Below are 19711 nucleotides of genomic sequence, written 5' to 3' on the forward strand. Positions count from 1 at the left end.
ACCCCAGTCTGTATCGGGCGGGAGAGGAGTGTGATGAGGAAGAAGGCGTGGCCAGGCCGTGAGGGTGCAAGGCCAGTGCTGAGTCACCTCATCAGTGGGAGAGAGAGATAAAGGGGAGCCGGAGACACCAGTTCAAGAAAGAGAGAGAGATGCACGCAGCCGCTGCATTTTATGTTGTCTTAAGTTGAGTTTGTCATTAAAGTTTAAGTTGACTGTTCTGCCGGTTCCCGCCTCCTCCTTGCCCATCCCTTAAACGTTACAATGTCGTTGGGACAACACTGCTCCTACTCCGCTATATGATGCATGAACCTCCACCACATAGGACAAGTTGAGATCAGGATGCTTAATAATGGATGCAGTAGTAAATCTTTCCTTGAGCATCTTGAAGGCTTGTTCTGCAGCCTCAGACCAGGGTAGTTTCTTAAGTTTGTTTTTTAACATTGAAGTTGGGGTGCAGCCACAGAATTTATCACAGATAAATCTTTGATAAAAATTGGCAAAACCCAGGAATCTCTGTTACTCTTTGACAGTGGTAGGGATAGGCCAGTTGAAAACTGCACTGACTTTGGTCTCTTCCATCATGACTCCTGTATCACTTACCACATATCCCAAGAATGAGATGTTACTTTGGTGGAACTCGCACTTCTCTGCTTTGACGTACAGTTTATTTTCCTGTAGAAAACTTAAATGGAGCACCTTTCTAACATGAGAATCATGTTCGGCCCTGGAACAGAGTAGATGAAGATGTCATCAATATACATGATAACAAATTGATCAATCATGTCTCTTAGGACCTCACTGATGAATGATTGGAAGACAGATGGGGCATTAGCCAGTCCATAGGACATAACTTGGTACTCAGAGTGCCCCCTAGTGGCAATGAAAGCAGTCTTCCATTCGTCTCCTTCCTTCATTCTAATGAGGTTATAAGCACTTCTCAAATCCAGTTCTGTGAAAGTTTTTGCTTCATGTACCTGTTCCAAGGCTGATGGGATCTGAGGTAATGGATAATGATTCTTGATAGTTACAGAGTTCAATCCATGGTAGTCGATGCATGGTCGAAGAACACCATCCTGTTTTTCACAAAGAATAAACCTGCTGCCGCTGGAGAGGTGGATGGATGGAGGAACCCCATATCCATAGCATCCTCCACATACTCTTCCATGGCTTTACTCTCAGGCAAGGACAAGGCATAAACTTTGCTCTTGGGAGGTGAAGTACCTAGAAGGTGTTCAATGGCACAATTCCAGGATCAATGAGATGAAAGCATCATAGCTTTGGTCTTGCTGAACACTTCCACCAGGTCATTGTACTCCTCTGGAATATCTTCTAATCTGAGTTCTTCTGCAAAGTCACGGTTGCTTCTCCAGAATCGACTAGGGCTGTTGTAGAGAAATCAGAATCCTTAGAAGTGATAGTTACATTAAGGGTTAAACTTCTTTTCACTAACAAATGTATCTGATGATTACTCACCCTAGTCATCTTCCCAGATGCAGGAGCTGATTTCCTGGGACAGTTCATGCAGCAGTGGCCAGATTCTCCACAATAATAACATAATATCTCATGGAGTCTCCTAGCTTTTTCTGTCTGCGTTAGCTTCATGGTATTAAATTGCACGGGCTCTTCAGAATACTCTTTTGGAGCAGATTCGTTACTACACTCAGTGTCCCATAGCAAAGGCTGATTTCGTGGGCTATCTCGGGTTAGATTATCAAGGTGGATTGATAAATTGATATATTAGTTTAAGGACAATTACTTGTGACATGCTAGCTCAGCCTGGAGTTGAGAGGTTAAACCCTCTCGATATGCTTTTTAAGAATGCCTCATTCTCGTAGCGAAATCAAAAGTAACAGTCAATATGATATTCGAACGTCCTGTGTAGGTGTTGTTACACATGGTCTGCCACTGTGAGGACGATCAGCTGTCCTTCCTGTCTCCCTGTAGCGCTGGCTTAGGCAACTTGCAGTATGGACATTGCAATTTATTGCCCTGGCCACATTTGCAGTCCTCATGCCTCCATGTAGCATGCCCTGGCCACATTTGCAGTCCTCATGCCTCCATGTAGCATGCCATGTTCACACAGATGAGCAGGGACCCTGGGCATCTTTCTTTTGGTGTTTTTCTTTTGGTGTGAGTCAGTAGAAAGGTCTCTTTAGTGTCCAAAGTTTTTATAACCGTGACCTTAATTGCCTAGCATCTGTAAGCTGTTAGTGTCTTAACGACCGTTCCACAGATGGATGTTCATTAATTGCACTGTGTAACAATTTTTTTTTTTTTTTGGTTCCTGGGTAGTATGTGTTATTTCCTAATTGCTTATGCCTCAAAAGTATAGAAAATGGCTATTATTCCCCACAAACTTTACTTTTGTGACCAGAACAATAATAATTTGAAATTGAACTATTATCAACAACATTCCAGATAGATTCAGTGCTGAGTAAACTTGGCGTAACTTATAGAACTTTCTAGAACTTTCCAGTAATATAAATAGTAGTATAAATACAGGGGCCTTAAGCCCACAAGTTCAGTTTAGTTCCAGCTGCCAAAGTGGATACATATCTGCATTGTTCTGAGATGGCATCAAGAGGCTGCAAGCACCCAGCAGACGCATTTTGCTATGTCTGCAGACAATTTATCAAGACAAGAGCGAAAAAGTACTCCGTGGAAGCATCTGCTAAGATGTGTGTGACCTGATCAAGACAAACCCTGGGCACCTCATTTCACCTGCGAGCACTGCAAAAAAACTCTGGAAGGTAAGATGGACAATTGTTGCTTAGAATTTTATGTTATAAAATGTGTTAATTTTTTAAATTGTAAAAGTTTTTAATTTTAAAATGTTTTACAATTTTCAATGTTATTGAAAAAATATATGATATATGAAAAATGTTCCGAGAATCTTTACACATTTGTCATGGGTGAAATAAATGTATTTTTGTAGGATGGTACAGAGGGGAAAAGAGAGCAATGAAGTACGCTATCCCAAGAATTTGGCATGAACCCACTGACCACTCAAGCAACTGCTACTTCTGCATGGTGGACCATTCCAAACGTCGGACTGGCAAGAATGCACCTGCTATCACATATCCGGACCTTCCTTCATCCATCGTCCCAGTGCCACACTGCCATGAGCTCCCCATACCCACTCCTCCGGAGAGAGAGCAGCCATCTATAGAAGAGAGCAGCAAGTCAAAAAGCGAGGAAGACGTTGTAGATCCAGATGACAATTTCAGAGGTGGAGCTGAGGAGAGAAACCCATACTACCCCAACCAAAAAGACCTCAACGACTTGATTAGAGATCTTGGTCTCACCAAGTCCAATGCCGAGCTTTTGACGTCTAGGCTCAAGCAGTGGAACTTGTTGGATGAAAGTGTGCAAGTCGCACATCAGAGGAAGCGTCACCAACCTTTTTCCAGCTTCTTCACCCGTCAAGATGGGCTCTGCTTCTGCCACAATGTGACCAATCTGTTCGAGGCAATCAGAATCGCCTGTTACCAGAATGAGTGGCGCCTCTTCATTGACAGCTCATCCAGGAGCCTCAAAACCATGCTGCTCCATAATGATAACAAGTACCCGTCTCTTCCCCTGGCTCACTCTGTGCACCTCAAAGAGGATTACAACAGCATCAAGACCTTGCTGGACGCCTTGAAGTATGATGAGTACGGCTGGGAGGTCACAGGAGACTTCAAAATGGTGGCATTCCTGATGGGTCTCCAAGGCGGTTTTACCAAGTTTCCCTGCTATCTTTGCCACAGGGACAGCAGGGACACCAAGGTGCACTACCACAGGTGGGACTGGCCACAGCAGACCGAATTCTCTGTGGGGAGAAATAACGTCAAGTGGGAGCCACTGGTGGACCCCCGGAAGGTGCTGATGCCACCACTGCACATCAAATTGGGCCTTATGAAACAATTTTTCAGAGCTCTAGATAAAGAGTTGGCAGCCTTCAAGTACCTTCAAGACTTCTTCCCTAAGCTGTCTGAGGCAAAGGTCAAAGCTGGTGTCTTCGTCAGACCACAGATAAAGAAGATCCTGGAGTGCAATGAATTCCCCAAGAAGCTCACTAGTAAGGAGAAAGCGGCTTGGAACAGCTTTGTTGCAGTGGTTCGGGACTTCCTGGGCAATCACAAGGCCGAAAACTATGTGGAGCTGGTTGAGACTCTGGTGAAGAACTACAGCACAATGGGCTGCAGGATGTCCCTCAAAGTCCATTTCCTTTATGCTCATCTTGATAAATTCAAGGAGAACATGGGAGCATACTTGGAGGAGCAAGGCGAGCGCTTCCATCAGGATATACTGGACTTTGAACGCTGCTACCAAGGACAGTATAATGAGAACATGAAGGGAGACTACATTTGGGGGCTGATTCATGAAAGTGATTTACAGTATAATCGTAAATCTCGAAAAACTACTCACTTCTAAATATTTTGTAGTCATTTTTGTATTACTTTAGTATAAATACATGTTAATTTGGATTCATATGCTATTGTTTTTTTACTTTATGTGAACGAAAAGACACAAATTCGCCCGTTTTCTCATTGGAAATAGGTAAATTTCAAAATATCACTGTCCTGGTCACAAAAGCAAAGTTTGTGGGGAATAATAGCCATTTTCTATACTTTTGAGGCATAAGCAATTAGGAAATAACACTTACTGCCCAGGAACAAAAACTGTCACATAGTGTTGTTTATGGTTCATTGAACAAGCATGGAAAACATTGTTTAAACCCTTTAAAATAAAGATCTGTAAAGTTATTTGGATTTTTACAAAATTATCTTTAAAATACAGTGTCCTGAAAAAGGGACGTTTCTTTATATATATATATATATATATATATATATATATATATATATATATATATATATATATACACATATTAGCCTATTTTTAAGAGTTATCAATTTCAATTTCAAAATTCCATGAAATTGAATTGTGTAATGTTTAACTAAAATAAATTAAGGTTATTTTCACTTTTATTTCATTTAAGCTTATTCAATTCAATTTTATGGAATTTTGTAATGAAATTGAAATGCTTCAATCTTAAAATTATTGTGTGTGTGTGTGTGTGAATATCAAGAAAAAAATAAGTTGTATCATGTAGGTGTGAGTTACTGTATAACTCAACCAATTAAAACATAAAAAAATTAATAACCAAATGACAATGCATTTGCATAATCTTATAATAAATAATTTACATTTGCTCCAGGCACAAGCAGGATTCGTTTTTATAAAAACACAGGGCATGTGGTGAGTGTGATCTCTAGCAAAGCTGGCTCTACACAGAAATAGCCTAACTTCTGCTAAAACTGATGTTTTATGACAGGTGGAACCATTATGCGGTCAAGACCTGGAACTACTTCATTGCCATGCGTTTACTGGAAAATAACTGCACACCTTAAAACGTCTGTCAACCAATCAGCATCAAGCATTCAACAGACCAGTGGTATAACTTTCAATATTTTTAAAACTGCATTTTTCATGGCGCGTTTACCCTTCGCTTTCAATGTCTGGAAGGGGAATTCGTCTGTTCTTCCTCAGCGTGGAAAGCGGGGAGCTCATATTTCCAATAGCAGAAGTTCATTTGACACTGATGAAGTTCACGGCATCTAGAATGCAAAATGTGGCAAGAGTCAGTAATACACAACTGAATCCTTTCTAAATACTACCTAGAATATATTTCGAGAAACATTGCGTTTAACCTATTTTTGTTTTCATCCGAGCACTTATGAAAGGCCTACATTAAATCGAATTTCTATGTTCAACTAAGTTCGTTTGCTGGGCTGGGATGTTTGTTTGAAGAGTTGTCATTGGTAACAAGATAAACTTCCACTAGCCGTCGTCTTTCCTCTAGAGGGCGCTGCGGATCGCACTGTTCATTTACACAGACTGCACGCTCATAACACTAACAACATTTTGATCCAAAGGCATATGCTTAAATGCTAATTAGTTTCGTAGATAACAATGAAATGTGTGCCTGCGAATTTATATAATTAATTAATTAATTAATCAATAATAAAAAAAAAGGATGAGCTGGAGAGCAGACAAGCAACTAACAAGTGCCCAGCTTATAATAATATACTATATTACTATTATTAAAATATAATAATAATCATACTTCGTTTGTGTTATTTCATAGTTTTGATTAATTTACAGTTATTAAAAAAGTAAAAAAGAAAAGAAAAGTACAAAAATTAATCCAAGGGATTAATCACGATTAATTTATTCTATTAATAGCCATAGTCTTAAAACATAAGAATTAAAAACAAATCTGCATATAATTTAATATATTATGGAAAAAAATACTATTGAAAATAAATAAGGGTTGAACTTCACTATTATCTTCAAAGCGGCTTTGGAACAATATTTATTGTGAAAAGTGCTATAATAAATTTAAATTGAATTGAAAATTATTTTCCCCTTCGAGTTTAAACGTCTTACATTACTACAATAGAAAAAAGACACACTTCTAAATAAAAATTAAAAAAGCATATATTTTCCATATGAAATGTGAATGATTAATTTTACTTTTGTACAATGACACTTTAAAAAACAGTAGTTTTAATTTTGCAAACATGTCTTTATAATGTCATGTTTACTATTTTTCTCACACAGGGGGTCATCATATTTGGGGATCCTTGGCATAAGATTTTTATTTTTTTTAGTTTGAAAACTCCTGCACTTATATAAACTACTGTTGACAGGTAGAAAACACCGATCAGCCACAACATTAAAACCACCTGCCTAATATTGTGTAGGTCCCCCTCGTGCCGCCAAAACAGCGCCAACCAGCATCTAAGAACAGCATTCTGAGATGATATTCGTGTACGGTTCGGCACCGCAGTAAAGTTAGTTTGACGTTCGACATTCGTTAGATATTCGGTTTCTCTTACCCGCGCTCTCTTCAGTTGACAATCTTACAAAGATGTCATTAGCACACTTGTTTTAAAGGGAGTACAACTATACTATATGGGCATAGAAACTGGATTCAGAACTGTCAACGCTTGGTGTGGCTGCAAAATGTTGCCTGAAATGCTCCGATGCGCTTTGACTGCCTAGCAGATGTAAGGGACCGTCTGAAAATTCCACCCACTACGCTAAATCATAGATGTTCACTCATTCATTCAACTGACTGCAACTTATAAATGAAGAAAAAACCCCCCCTGTAAAATACATTTTCACATTCAGAATGTTGTAGTAACTTCCCAGAAGATAGACGGACTGACTACAGGTGAGATTATTATAGTATGTTCTATTATATGAATACAGAAATCAATTATTTTAGAAACAGTTCTATAAATTTCTGTTAATACTGTATCTGCTTCCTGTTATATAGGCTTAACAGGAAAGATGGCATAATAAAGTCTGATTGCTGACGCAAGAAAGATCTCCACTATCGCTTCCTAGAGCATGGTGCTCATAAAATCGCTGTTATGGAGAGGATGCTTTAACATCTGACTTCAGTAAGTGTATATCAAATCTAGTATAGCTGTCCTTTCTGATAATTTCCTTTACATATTTTTGGTCACCTGCTCTGATGTACTGTTGCGTCCTGTGCCTCAATGATAGTCAGACTGAGGTGTTCCTTCAAAATCCACCACCAGCTTTTTATGTTTGTGATATTCAGATGCAGTTGTTTTCTACAATACAAGACAAAGTCATCCACCAGCTTTTTGTAATCAGAGTCTTCTCTATTTTCAATGCAACATCCAGTTGAAGTTTCGACTGCAAACTTAATGCAAGGAAACTGTGTTTGTATGAGTATTTCTCCAACTGGATGTTTCAACAGATATTTCATTTTATATGAAGTGAGATAAGACCTGATTTAAAAGTAATTGTAACGTTGAGACAGGCTGAAGACAGGAACTGATGATGACGAGTGAACCCAAGTGCAGTATTTATTAACAACATGAAATCCAAAATGAAACAAACATAAGCAACTTGACAACGTTATACCAAAACAATACTCGACAAAAGACAATGGCAAATATGAGGGCTTAAATACATGAACATGGGTAACCCATGACAGGGACAACCAATGACGAGACTAAACTAATGAACATGATAACAAGGCAATGAAACAAGAACAATGATAAAACAGAACTGATAACAAGACCCATAAACATAGACCAATGAAGAGACAGGACTAATAAACTTGGTGGAACAAGAGGGTCACATGACAGTCACATTACAAGGAACCAATAAGAACAAAATGCATGAAACATGGCGGGAACAGGAAATCACATGACAAGAAAGAGGAAACAGGAACAAGGAACTGCTTTTTCAAAATAAAAGACATGAACACAAAACATGAACAAAAACACATTAAAACATGACATATCCCCCCCACAAGGGGCGGTTCCCGATGTCCAAACATAAACTAACAGAGTTCAATAGGGAGCTGGGGGGTTGGGGTCCTTGAGGCATGGCCTGGCGAGAAAGGGCATGGAGCAGGAGACCAGGGCAGAGCTGGTGGTAGGTTTGGTGGCGGCTTCAGGAAGGGAGCGGGGTCCAGCGGTTTGGGGGGTGACCACAGGGCAGGGACAGGAGGCCTGCGAGGCAGCCACAGGACAGGGTCAGGAGGCCTGGGAGGTGGCCATGGGGCAGAGGGGACAGAGTTCTGGGCTGCGGCCACTGGACAGGGTTCCGGAGGGAGCGGCTCAGAGGGGAGAGCCGTGGAAGGCTCGGACACTGGCCATGACAGGGGAACAGTCTTAGTGGCTGTGAGCACAGACAGTGACGAGGGAATGACCTCCATGGTCATGGGCACTGGCATTGCCGGGGGAACAGCCTTTGTGGCTGTGAGTACAGGAAGGGACAGGGGAACGATCTCTGTGGTCATGCAAACTGGCAGTGACAGAGGAACGACCTCCTTGGTCATGAACACTGGCAGTGACAGGGGAACGACCTCCGTTGTCATGAGCACAGGCAGTGATGGGAACGGTCTCCGTGGCCATGAACACAGGCAGTGCCTGGGGAGTAGGAGTCCTCCTTCTCCTCTTCCGCTTCCGGATGGCCGTGAGCACAGCTGTGGGATAATCGGAAGGTGGAGCTGTGGGAGGCTTGATGAAGGAAGGCAGAGCCGTAGCAGACTCAGGGGACAGAGCCGTGGTGGGCTCAGGGGACAGAGATGTGGCAATATGGCAAGGCAGGGCCTCTTGACTAGGCATAGCAGGCGTGGTAACATGGCATAATGTGACAGATGTGGCAACATGGCATGATGAGGTAGGAATGGCAGGTGTGGCAACATGGCACGATGAGGCAGACGTGGTGGCTGAGGCTTGCAATGCTGGCTCCGGGACGGACGAGGCTTGCAACGCTGGCTCTTGGAACATGGCGGCCATGACGGGGAACTCTGGCTTGGCGGCAACTGTAGGAGTGCATAGTTCTCTTTCATCATCTCGTGTTCGAGATCCACCTATGGGAAGGGCATCCGTACCTGACCTCTGCAGAAGCATCCAATTGCACCAAGTCTGGCTAGACAGACAGAAGCATGTGACCTATGCCCGGTAAGGACCCGCCCCCTTACCTAAGAGCATATAAGGACCTGCACGCGCTGCTGTTCCTCAGTTGACATTCGCTTCTCGCGACCTCTGTTTCTTTCAGCTCGGTTGGAATTGGACTTTCACAATTTTGTCTACAGGAGGACATATCATTCAGATCAGCCTCCGCCAGACATGACTGTCTTGCTTCAGCCAGGTTAGCTGTTTCTGTTTGTTGCAAGCCGCCCATGCTTGCTCAAACTACCAGTCAGGCTGCCCACCGTCATTGCCGCCAGAGACCCTCATCCTTTCTGTGTCGTTTACATGGGTCTCAAACACACAGAGGAGGCTCTAGAATTCCCGGAAAACCTTGGAGGCTTAAGGTTGCCGCTACCCAGTGCGCCGACCCCGAACTTTCCGACTCTGATGGGGGAAACTGTGACGATGACGCACTCCTGGGTGCCTCCCGGGGCGCGGTCTCTCTCAGCTGGGCCGATCAAAGCAACCCGGTGTTCCCTGAGGACATTTTCTCAGGGGATCCCTCATTCGCTAATGAGCCCACTGGTTCTGGTGACGAGGACGATGCGGGCCTTCTCGAGGGTTCGGGGGATGAGGAGGCCATCCCATCTTCCATGACTCCCCAGGCTAACAAAAACTACTCTTACAAAGCCCCAGCCTTGGCTGTCAGGGCCCTGAACGTCTCTTCCCTCCTCTCTGCATACCAGGCTGAACTCCTGGTCGACATGGGGCAGCAACTAGAGAAATGGACCCCCACGCCCTCTCTGTGGAAGGAGATTGTCACAGTTAATGACCTTGTCCTCCGTAACGCCCATCAGGATGTCCAAGCCTGCGGGCATTCCATGGCTTTCAGTGGCCGGAGAACGTGCGCTCTGGCTTAATCTATCGGGCCTCCCTGACAGTGAGAAGCGGTGCATCGTGGGTGTAGTACCCCTAGATCAATGTAATCAGGTGTTTTACTCCCATTATTTCCTAGTTCCAAAGAAAGATGGCTCTCTCCGTCCTATTCTGGATCTCAGAGTGTTGAACAAACATTTGAAGAAATACAATTTCAGAATGTTAACACACGGCACACTCGCCCGCTCTATTCATCAGAACGACTGGTTCACATCAGTCGATCTGAAAGATGCTTTTTTCCCCACATCAACATTTACCCACTGCACAGAAAATTTCTTCGTTTTGCCTATCAGGGCATATGTTACGAATTCACAGTCCTTCCTTTCGACCTCTCACTGAGTCCGAGGGTGTTCTGTCTATGTGTGGAGGCGGGCTTAGCGCCGCTGAGAATAACGGGTCTAAAGATCCTAACATACATAAACGATTGGTTAATCATAGCCAATTCCAAGGAGAAAGTGGTGCAAGACACTCAACGTGTGCTCATGCACATCACATCGCTCGGGTTCAGAGTGAATGTGAACAAGAGCAATTTTACACCCGTTCAGAATGTTATATTCCTGGGTCTGGAGCTGAATTCAATCTCCATGCGCGCGTTCCTCTCACAAGAGTGCGTTCTCTCTCTAATGAATTGTCTATCACAATTCAAGGAGGGGGCGAAAGTGCAATTTCGCACATGTCTCAGATTACAGGGTTTTATGGCATCAGCTATTCAGGTTTTGCCTTTGGGCCTTCTGTGAATGAGGGCATTCATGAAGTAGGTTTTCTCCCTCCACTTCAGCCAGTTACGCAATATCTGTTGCTCTGTTACAGTGACGCGCTTGTGCACAGCAGACTTTTTTACACACATGGGACCCCTCTCGGGGCTGTTATGTTGCGAAAAGTGGTAACGACAGACAGGATGGGGAGCCACTCAGGAGGGCAGGACGGTGAACGGTTCGTGGCCGAGCGAACTTCGTTCAGCCCACATAAATTATTTGGAGCTCATGACTGTATTGAAAGCTCTGAATCATTTTCTGCCCCGCTTGCAGGGGCATCATGTGCTTGTTTGCTGTGACAATACCACAGCAATGGCACATATCAATCGCCAGGGTGGAATGTGCTCACCCAAGCTTCATGCTCTAGCTCACAGGCTTTTAGTGTGGAGCAGGTGGCACTTCCTGTCGTTACGCGTGACCCATGTTCCAGGCATTTTGAACAGGGGTGCGGACCTTCTGTCGATGGGGAACCCGCACTACGGAGACTGGTGCCTCCACCCTCAGATAGTGGGCATGTTGTGGGAAAGATTTGGACAGGCAACCGTAGATCTCTTCGCCTCAAGTGAAAACTCCCATTGTCCTATGTTCTTCTTGCTAAAGGACGAGGATGCACCCCCAGCGTCGACGCACTAGCCCACCCGTGGCCCAGAGTGCTGCTCTGTGCATTCCCTCCCCTGTGCCTGTTAATGCCCATCCTGGCCAGGGTGAGAGAGCAGGGCCGGTCCCTTATTTTGATAGCACCCAGGTGGCCCAAAGCACCATGGCTGGCAGAGAAAATTCCTCTTCTGCATGCCCAGCCGTGGCCCCTCCCTCTATGCACAGACCTGTTGTCTCAAGCGAACGGGGAGATACATCACCCCCACACGGACAGGGTGGCTCTTTGGGCTTGGCACATGAGAGGACAAACTTAAGCTCGATGGGGCTCCCCCCACATGTGGTTGCCACTATACAGAACGCTAGGGCCTCCTCCACAAGGTCCTTATATGACTGTAAGTGGCAAGTGTTTGAAGGGGTGGTGTGATGGGCGCGGTTCCACATCATATCAGTGTTCAGTCTCTGATATTTTGTGTTTTTTACAAGACATTATGGATAAGGGCAGGTCTTTTTCCACCATTAAGGTCTACCTGGAGGCTATTTCTGCTCGTCATTTTGGGTTTGATGGCTCAACAGCAGGGCAGCACCCTCTCATTTGTAGATTTATGAAGGGCGCCTGCCGTTCTCTCCCAGTTACTAGGAGAACTGTTCCTGAGTGGGATCTCTCTATGGTGCTGGAATCTTTATCTCAGCAGCCTTTTGAGCCCCTGGAAGCATTTCCCTAAAATTGCTGTCTTTCAAGACAGCTTTGCTCCTGGCCTTAGCATCAGCTAAACGTGTCAGTGACTTGCATGCACTCTCTGTTCATTCCTCGTGCACTAAATTCTCTCTTAGTGGAGATAAGGTTTTCCTTAGGCCCAACCCGGCCTTTGTGCCTAAATGCTTCCCAGCGTTCTCATGTGAGGCAATGGAGCTTTCCACTTTTCACCCTCCTCCTTTTTCCTCTGCAGAGGATCAGAGGCTGAATGCTCTGTGTCCTGTCCGTGCCCTGCAGGCATACTTGGATAGGACCAGTGCTTTCGGAAGTGTGATCAGCTCTTCATCTCTTGGGCCCCCCCTCACACGGGGAATCCCATTTCTAAGCAACGCCTCTCGCATTGGCTTGTGGAAGCTATAATTTTTACATTTGAATCTAGGGGAGTGCAGCCTTCAGAAGGACTCAGAGCCCACTCCACAAGGGGCATGGCCGCTTCTTGGGCTCTGTTTAGGGGAGTTTCATTGCAGGACATCTGTTCTGCTGACAGCTGGGCTTCTCCCCACATTTTTGTACGTTACTACCAGCTGGATGTTACCAGGACCCCGGTAGCTCATTCTGTCTTGGGGGTGGGTTCTTCATAGCCCTTCCCCTGTTAGCTCCTTTTCTTTCTTTTTATATTTATATATATAAAGAGTAAGAAAAAGGGGTTATGGGCCAGTTAGCCATGCATTTACATTCCTGCCTGGGTGCTATTTTTATTGTATATATGCTGCTGGGCTGATTTTTATGTTTGTGCCACTAACATGTTATTCATGCTCTGCCTGTGCACAGTTCTCACTTGTGTGCTTCATGGTTGCCAGGTGTGTGATTATGGGACGTGTCAAACACCGCCTCTTTGAGGTGACCGTTCCCTTAACTGGCTTGCAGGGCCTCACTGTGAGTGTATTGGGCAATCGGGGAGCTGTCAATGTCTCCCATAGGTGGATCTCGAACACGAGATGATGAAAGAGAACAATAGGTTACTAGCGTAACCCCGCTTCTCTGAAACATCGAGTGGAGAGATCCACCAAGCTTGCCCCGTTTGCTGCATGAGAAGCGAATATACTTACTTACCTGGTATTGGTTTGTTATTGTCGGATTTAGCACATGCACCACGCTTTTAAGTCCTCGTGGTCGCGTAGTGATTCGCCTCAGTCCGGGTGGGAGGATGAATCCCAGCTGCCTCCACGTTTGAGACCATCAACCCGCACATCTTATCACGTGGCTTGTTGAGCGTGTTGCCACGGAGATATAGCGCGTGTGGAGGCGCCCCACCGAGAACGAACCACATTATAGCGACCACAAGGAGGTTACCCCATGTGACTCTACCCTCCCTAGCAACCGGGCCAATTTGGTTGCTTAGGAGACCTGGCTGGAGTCACTCAGCATGCCCTGGGATTCGAACTAGCGAACTCCAGGGGTGGTAGTCAGCATCTTTTACCACTGAGCTACCCAGGCCCCCTACACCCTTTAGAATGTTAAAATATAATTTTGGTGAATTTGTGATTTTTTTTTTTTCTAAAATAATTGAATACTGTACTAATATAATTGATCATACTGTAATAATCTCACCTGTAGTAAGTCAATCTATCCTCTGGGAAGTTACTACAACATTCTGAATATGAAAATATCATTTTGGTGAATTTTAGTTCACCAAATTAACTCTGGGAAGTTAATACACCCTTTAGAATGTTAAAATATAATTTGTGAATTTTAGTGATTTTATTTCTAAAATAATTACTGTACTTATATAATTGATTATACTATAATAATCTCACCTGTAGTAAGTCCATCTATCCTCTAGGAAGTTACTACAACATTCTGAATGTGAAAATATCATTTTGGTGAATTTTAGTTAATATGTTTCTAAAATAATTGATTACTGTACTTATTTAATTGATCATACTGTAATAATCTCACCTGTAGTCAGTTCATCTATCCTCTAGGAAGTTACTACAACATTCTGAATGTGAAAATGTATTTTACTGTTTTTTTGTTTTGTTTTTTTTTCTTCATGTATAACTTGCAGTCAATTGAATGAATGAGTGGACATCTCCTATGTTTTAGCGTAGTGGGTGGAGTTTTCAGACGGTCCCTTACATTTTATCTGCAGTCAAAGCGCATCGGAGCATTTCAGGCATAATTTTGCAGCCACACCAAGCGTTGACTGTTCTGAATCCAATTTTTACACCCATATAGTATAGTTGTACTCCCTTTAAACCAAGTGTGCTAATGACATCTTTGTAAGATTGTCAACTGAAGAGAGCGCGGGTGAGAAACCGAGTATCTAACGAATGTCGAACGTCAAACTAACTTTATCGCGGTTATATAGGCTACTAATATTATATTATAATATATTATATGTTTTTATATTATATTAAGAAAAGTTAGAAAGACAAAGATCCTTATATCATAATTTATTGCTACAGATACATCAATGCCATTGCATCAACAACTTGTTTGCTCAGGTTTTAATTGCTATGATTGATTGCAATCAGGATATTAGGTTTATTGACAATTACCGGGTCTCCTTCCGTCTCCCGCCCCCTTTTACGTTTCCTGCGTGGTGACGCCATCAGCTGCCGTCAGACAGAATCGACTACGCTCTCACGGAAGATGCAAAAGAAAAAGGACCCGCTGGTAAGTTTCAAGAAAAAACTATTTTCCGTTTTCCGGCTTCCATCAAAGGCTTTATAGTGCTTTAAAAGCCCCACTGCTAACCTCAGACAAAGCCCCAGTTGTTTAGACGTTGTTCCACAATGCGTGCTGTGTGAACCTATACCACGGAACACAGTGAAAACATAATTATAAACCCCGGTGATGTGATTTAAACATTAGCAGAACGCTGTTGTAGCGGCTCGCGCTCGGCGCGCGACCACCGTAACGGAAAGCGACGTACCGGGACACACCGGCTACTCCAAGCGAAGGGAAAAGGTTTACGGTCAGCCGTCATGTGCTGTGCTGTCAGTGTGCTCACCAGTATAACCAGTTAACCGTGTTTAAACGGACAGAAACATCTCTACTCCTTCGGTGGCGTGTATTGGTGTTGACGATAGCTTCATGAGGTCTATTTGTATGCATTTGCTTATCTGAGCGCATGGAGAAGCTTTAAACTTGAATCGGAAGTGCGAATAGTAATACGGCTCACCTTTGTAGCGTAGAATGTGTGTGTGTGTGTGTGTCTGTGTGTGAGAGAGAGTGAATTGGTTTGTTATTGTCGGATTTAGCACATGCACCAAATTATGCGTTTTTGCTAACTATCCTCCTGGTGGTTAGTTACATGCTAGTTGTTTGATCCACGGTTTTTATTTTTTTTATTTTTTATTTATTTTTTTTGTTATGTCCAGGTTCCAAACATTTCATAGGTTTTCCATCATATATTTCAATCTAAAGCTGTTATCTCTCCATCTTTATCTGTTATCTCTAGCTAATCAAACAGCACAGAGGAGGAACTGTTTTATTCTTTCACGAAACAGGCCACTAAGCAGCTTCACATGAGAGGTAGTAAATTGCTCCCGGAGCCAACCTGCTGTTGTTCACTAATACTCTGTTTAAAAGTTCACTGCCACTGTGGGGTGTAGTTGACTAGAGGTTTTCACAAGCATGGGTGCGCCAGTGAGTTGCAGGAGTGGCAGTCCAGTTCATCATGCTTAAATAGTTGGACAGGGAGTTTAGCAACCTCATGCCCCCAAAATGGTCATGACACATCTGTTGAGTCCTAAAGCCATCAGACTTGATCAGATACAATGGCAGGAAGTCTAGTGGGGTTTATCTTACTGTCACTTTCATCACATGCCACAAGTGTCAGACTGTTAAATCACTCTTGTCCGTGTCATTGTAGTTTGCAATTATGCAAGTTTCTGTCGATCTACACAGCATTCTTGTAAGACACATTGTTAGACCATTAGTATATTTATGTGCTTTGGCTTCGTGTGTATTCCAACACGCCTGCGGTGAAACAAAAAACCAGTAGAGTGTTTGATTGCATGTGGCTGGTTTAAAGTAAGAACATAAACGTAAAATAAAATGGTGAAAATGGTTGACCAGGCCCCTGACAAGGCTCCAGACTAAAAAATTGACTTGGGAGCCATTGGCTCCTAAACTGAAAAATTAAGGAGCCAAATGGCTATTTTTAGTTGCCAAATCACCGAATTGCTCAATGTAGAAAGCCGAAGGAAGACAGCTGATAATTTAATAAACATAGTTGAGAAGATAAGTTTGCATTCCCTTTTGTCTCATAAATGTTCACACCCCTGTCATAATTTATATAAATATAAGCGATTAAAAAGTTATTTAGTACTGCTCATCAGAATCTACATTACAGATAATTACATAAAGTATAGTATGCATACAGTAGTGTGTTGTCTTCTTGAGCATCATTGAATGTTTGCACCTTGTGTACAAGTCCCTCAATAGACCTTTTTCACACTCCGGGTTTTGGAACACGCAAGTAAACGTTTGCAGGGTAAACTTCAACAGCGGGGAATGGGAGATCACAGAAAATCTTATTTTCACTTACCCATTTGCTCCAAAAAAAAATCCACTATTACGGTTGAATGACTTTCCAGAAGAGGAAAAATTAGAGAGCGGTGGATTAAGGCAGTCAGATGGGAGAAGATGCCAAATTTACTGTCACTCTCTCAGCAGCTGTAATCGAAACTGCCCTCGCCGCTGTGGTAATTTGTTTTTTAAAACTAATTCCAGGGTAATATAATACAAAGCATAATATTATAAACTTGCACTCAATATTTAAAAAAAATCATATAAAAAAGTTTGCTAGATTTATGCTGCTAAATAAGACGGAAACACGTCATCACAGTCTGTGAAAAAGGTCTATTGTGCTAAGTGTCAACAGCTTGATTTTTATATTTTTATATATATATATAAAATATACACACACACACAGTATATATAATTTATATTGTTTTAAATATCGCCTTAGTCTTTCTTTACTGTTACTGGATGGCCCAGACACAGAGACTACAAGAGTGCAAATTGAATGAAATCCCAGATGCAGTTGTGCTACTCCAATCCCAATCAATAATTACCAGATGAAAAAAAAGTGGTACACAGTACAGGACTTTTAATTCTAAAGAAGCCCAAAATACATATGGGAGTCTTATTTTGAAATGACTGTGCTCCCAATTGTGAGCTCACGGCTGATTCGGTGAGAAAGTGAATCTAATTCAAACTTTTAACCTGAGCTCCTAAGTTCAAACCCTCAGTTCTTTTCGGATGATTCATGAAAAAGACCCAGTTCAAAAAAGTCATTTGTTTGACTCTCTTGCATTGGGTTTGTTGTTGCGTATGGTGCAGCGAGCTCGTCAGAATAGGTGAAAAGCGGCTCGAGACACACTGGTGCGTGCTCTAAAGATTTACATTGTAAATTGTTGCAATTATTTTTGGTCGCATTTGCGACCATTTTAGTCGGTCTGGAGCCCTGCCTGATGTGAAGTGGAGAGGTCTTTTATCATTCTGAAGCAGTTTATGTTTCGCGATAATGGCTAGCTGACTGTACGTTATCCCCCTTATTACATGGCTTCTTGCTAAATAAATAAATGGACATAAAATATTTATTTGAGGTTATATTGATTGTAAACTCAATGTTGTAAAGTCGTTTTCCTGGCACAATGGTCAATTATATAGTTTTATAGGAATTATACAAAAATCATTGACCACAGAATACCACAACTAACTAGTTTGGAATCAAGTTTTCTAGAGTGCTTTGTCAGTAAAAGTAGGCCAAATTAATAGACATAGTAGTATGCAATGCTTATCTTCCTGGAAAGCTGGGTGTTTGAGTGTGATCAAGAAGGTGAGGAAGAGTTTAGTGGGTGTCAGACAGTCCGTTCAGCCCGTGGATGAGGATGCTGTATTTGTTTTTTCCATGTATGTGTTAAAGGTTTGGTGTGTGAAGCCAGCCGCCTCACTCCACTGGATTTCCTCCTATCCCGCTGTCCCATTCTCTGTTTCTCTCTGTTTTTTCCACCGCACCATCTGTTGCACTTGTAGACTGACATCCTTCTGCTATCTTAACCGTTCCAGAGAGCCTGCAGGCCCTGTCAAGACAGCCAGGAGGAAGATTATAAACCTCCCTCTGTCCCAGCAGCCCCTGCTTCATCTATATATAACAGCACATTTAACTTCCTGTGAAGCTCCCATTAGCTTTGCTTGACAGATTGAAGATTCAAATGTTTCATTCTGTTTTGTCTTTAATGGTTTCTTGCTGTGTTGAGTGGGCGGCTGTTTGGTTCACAATCTCTGATCATAATGATTAACTTGGCCTTGTTGAGTTTTCTAACAAAAATCTTTGCAGAATTAGGAAGTAACGGATTGGAAACATGTTTTGAAGTAACATTGTGATGCGATACTGAAAGTTTAGTTTGGGATTTCCACAAATGGAATCAATCTTTCGATTTCCCACCGCTGAGCTGCGAGTGCTTGGATATTTGGTCCCTTGTTTACCTTGGATTTGGAAAGAAAAAAAGGATTTTCTTTCTCTGTTGGAAGCTCTGCTCATGTTTCAACAACACTGTTTCTCAGAAATGACTTTCAAACTTAACAATACTTCTTTGTATTCATCGTATGGTCTCTGAGTCTGGACTTATTCCATTGTAGATGATAATCTTAGCTTTGTTCTTTTCCTAAATTCAACTCTTGCTTTATAAAGGTGGTTACACCTTATAATATGGTCACCAACATCTTAAGGAGTTATTTGCATTGTATTCCCATTTATTATGCTTACTAAGGCAGGTATCACTATTATTGTTGCTAATACTTAAGCTTGGGGATTTGAACCAAACCACTAACTGTGCGGCTTGGTTAGGAGAGGTGTGTTTTTACTTTTCTAAGTAATCGGATTTACGATTTTTCACAAGGCGGATGATAAAATGGACTCTTGACTTGGGCCATTAGCAAGTAGCAACCACCCAGAACAAACTAGCAACGCCCTGGTGCCCTCACTTAACAATTTTCACTTTGTTGGTGAGTTTTGCAAGGGTGAACGGCACTTACATTTTCTTCAGAAAATGTAAAATATGGTCGCAAATTCTGCTGTAAATATGAACTTCTGTTAGGAGGACAGTTTCCAAAAACTAAAGAGGCCTTATTCTTAGGCAACACTTTTTTCTTTGAGTGTTATAACTGTACAAATCACAGAATAATGCTGCGTTCACGTTGTGTCGGAATTACTGTAATTTCGAGAAAGCAACTTGGAGGTTCTACTTCGAGCCGCTCAT

General features: G+C 42.6%; 2 protein-coding genes and 1 pseudogene across 2 annotated transcripts in view; 2 read left to right on the forward strand and 1 right to left on the reverse strand.

Moving 5' to 3' along the window:
* The window catches only part of ubxn11 (UBX domain protein 11), a 37043-nt gene that overhangs the window by 11593 nt on the left and 5739 nt on the right, over nucleotides 1-19711 (reverse strand). The window contains exon 2 of the mRNA XM_051719846.1: nucleotides 5486-5600. Within this exon, the coding sequence (XP_051575806.1) occupies nucleotides 5486-5553 (68 nt within the window). The 5' untranslated portion in view covers nucleotides 5554-5600. The remainder of the gene's footprint in view (nucleotides 1-5485; nucleotides 5601-19711) is intronic.
* On the forward strand, nucleotides 11751-13098 carry LOC127453381 (uncharacterized; annotated as a pseudogene).
* LOC127453448 (calcium-transporting ATPase type 2C member 1-like) overlaps nucleotides 15046-19711 on the forward strand; it is a 56786-nt gene continuing 52120 nt past the window's right edge. The window contains exon 1 of the mRNA XM_051719788.1: nucleotides 15046-15113. Coding sequence (XP_051575748.1) covers nucleotides 15090-15113 — 24 coding nt within the window. The 5' untranslated portion in view covers nucleotides 15046-15089. The remainder of the gene's footprint in view (nucleotides 15114-19711) is intronic.

This window comes from Myxocyprinus asiaticus, chromosome 15 (assembly GCF_019703515.2).
Source record: "Myxocyprinus asiaticus isolate MX2 ecotype Aquarium Trade chromosome 15, UBuf_Myxa_2, whole genome shotgun sequence".
NCBI classification, from domain to species: domain Eukaryota; kingdom Metazoa; phylum Chordata; class Actinopteri; order Cypriniformes; family Catostomidae; genus Myxocyprinus; species Myxocyprinus asiaticus.